Source organism: Mandrillus leucophaeus, unplaced genomic scaffold (genome assembly GCF_000951045.1).
Source record: "Mandrillus leucophaeus isolate KB7577 unplaced genomic scaffold, Mleu.le_1.0 Scaffold441, whole genome shotgun sequence".
In the NCBI taxonomy this organism is placed as follows: domain Eukaryota; kingdom Metazoa; phylum Chordata; class Mammalia; order Primates; family Cercopithecidae; genus Mandrillus; species Mandrillus leucophaeus.
The window spans coordinates 686,420-687,956 of NW_012104710.1; the positions used below are offsets into that span (position 1 = coordinate 686,420).

The 1,537-nt window shown below is 40.7% G+C and overlaps 1 protein-coding gene across 1 annotated transcript in view; it reads right to left on the reverse strand.

Moving 5' to 3' along the window:
• Nucleotides 1–1,537, reverse strand: part of DNA2 (DNA replication helicase/nuclease 2) — a 64,989-nt gene that overhangs the window by 32,587 nt on the left and 30,865 nt on the right. The window contains exon 9 of the mRNA XM_011994092.1: nt 508–702. Within this exon, the coding sequence (XP_011849482.1) occupies nt 508–702 (195 nt within the window). The remainder of the gene's footprint in view (nt 1–507; nt 703–1,537) is intronic.

A 1,537-nucleotide genomic window follows, 5' to 3' on the forward strand; every position in this document is an offset into this window, starting at 1 on the left:
AACGCGGGCGGATCACGAGGTCAGGAGATCGAGACCATCCTGGCTAACATGGTGAAACCCCATCTCTACTAAAAACGCAAAAAATTAGCCAGGCGTGGCAGTGGGTGCCTGTAATCCCAGCTACTTGGGAGACTGAGGCAGGAGAATAGTGTGAACCTGGAGGCGGAGCTTGCAGTGAGCTGAGATCGCGCCACTGCACTCCAGCCTGGGCAACTGAGCAATACTCTGTCTCAAAAAAAAAAAGAAAAAAAAACAACAACAATATTTCTTGAGGCATATCTAGCCTACTGAAACTTTATTATTAACTAGCAATCATTGTAGCACATAGGATACACAGGAATGGTGCTCTTCTTAGCAACAACTAAGAGCTATCTGCAGTTGTCATGAATAAATGAAATCACTTATCTATAACATGCTACATAACCTGTATTTGTCATAAATTCCAAATGCCACCTCACTAACTAATCCAAACTACTGAAATCTTACTGTAGTAAATGGACTACTTACATTTCCGAAGCAGGCATTAGCCAGATATTTTGGTGATTCTTTTTATTATCCTTTGATTGTGACTCCAGGGTTAACATTAGACACCAAAGGCTGAAATATTCTAAGTGTGTTTGCTTCAGATGCTGGGTTTCTTCTTCTATTTTGGGCAGCATCACAATTGGGACTGAACTACCATCCATCTGTTGTTCAACTGCTCTAAATATAAAGTTCCAAGTTAGAGATGCTTATAAACCATTTCCCTGGCTGGGCATGAAGTGAGATAATTCCAAAATAAGAACACATATATGATCATCATAACTCATAACCACAGCCCCTAATTTTCCTTAAAAGTCATTTCAACATTTTATAAGCCATATGGCTTTTTATAAAACAAAATGTGTAAGAAACTCAATACTGCATTATTTTGCCTTCAGTGACTATCCCCCAAACAACTCAGGTTGGGTATACTCTAATCTTCATTCCCATATGCAACAAGTTTTGGCTTTTAATACAACTTCATTTCTCAAAAATCACAATCTGTACACCCAGCTCAGTGACGTAGGTACACATAAAAACATGGAGAATCATTTGGATTTTGCTTAATACCAGATTAAAATATTTTCTATAGAAACAAACATGCTATAGGACAGCATACAAAACATTGACAATAAACATAAGATTTCAAAGAAATGTGCCCAGACTTCCTACGGTTCACAGTCCTCTGCCATTAAGAGATCCCTTGAAAAAACACTTAAAGAGTGTTTATGTAAGGCCGAGCACAGAGGCTCACACCTGTAATTCTGGCATTTTGGGAAGCCAAAGTGGGCAGATTGACGGAGCTCAGGAGTTCGAGACCAACCTGGGCAACACAGTGAAACTCCGTCTCTATTAAAATACAAAAAATTAGCCAGGAGTGGTGGTGGACACCTGTAGTCCCAGCTACTCGGGAGGCTGAAGCAGGAGAATTGCTTGAACCCAGGAGGAAGAGGCTGCAGTGAGCCAAGATTGCACCACTGCACTTCAGCCCAGGCAACAGAGTGAGACTCTGTCA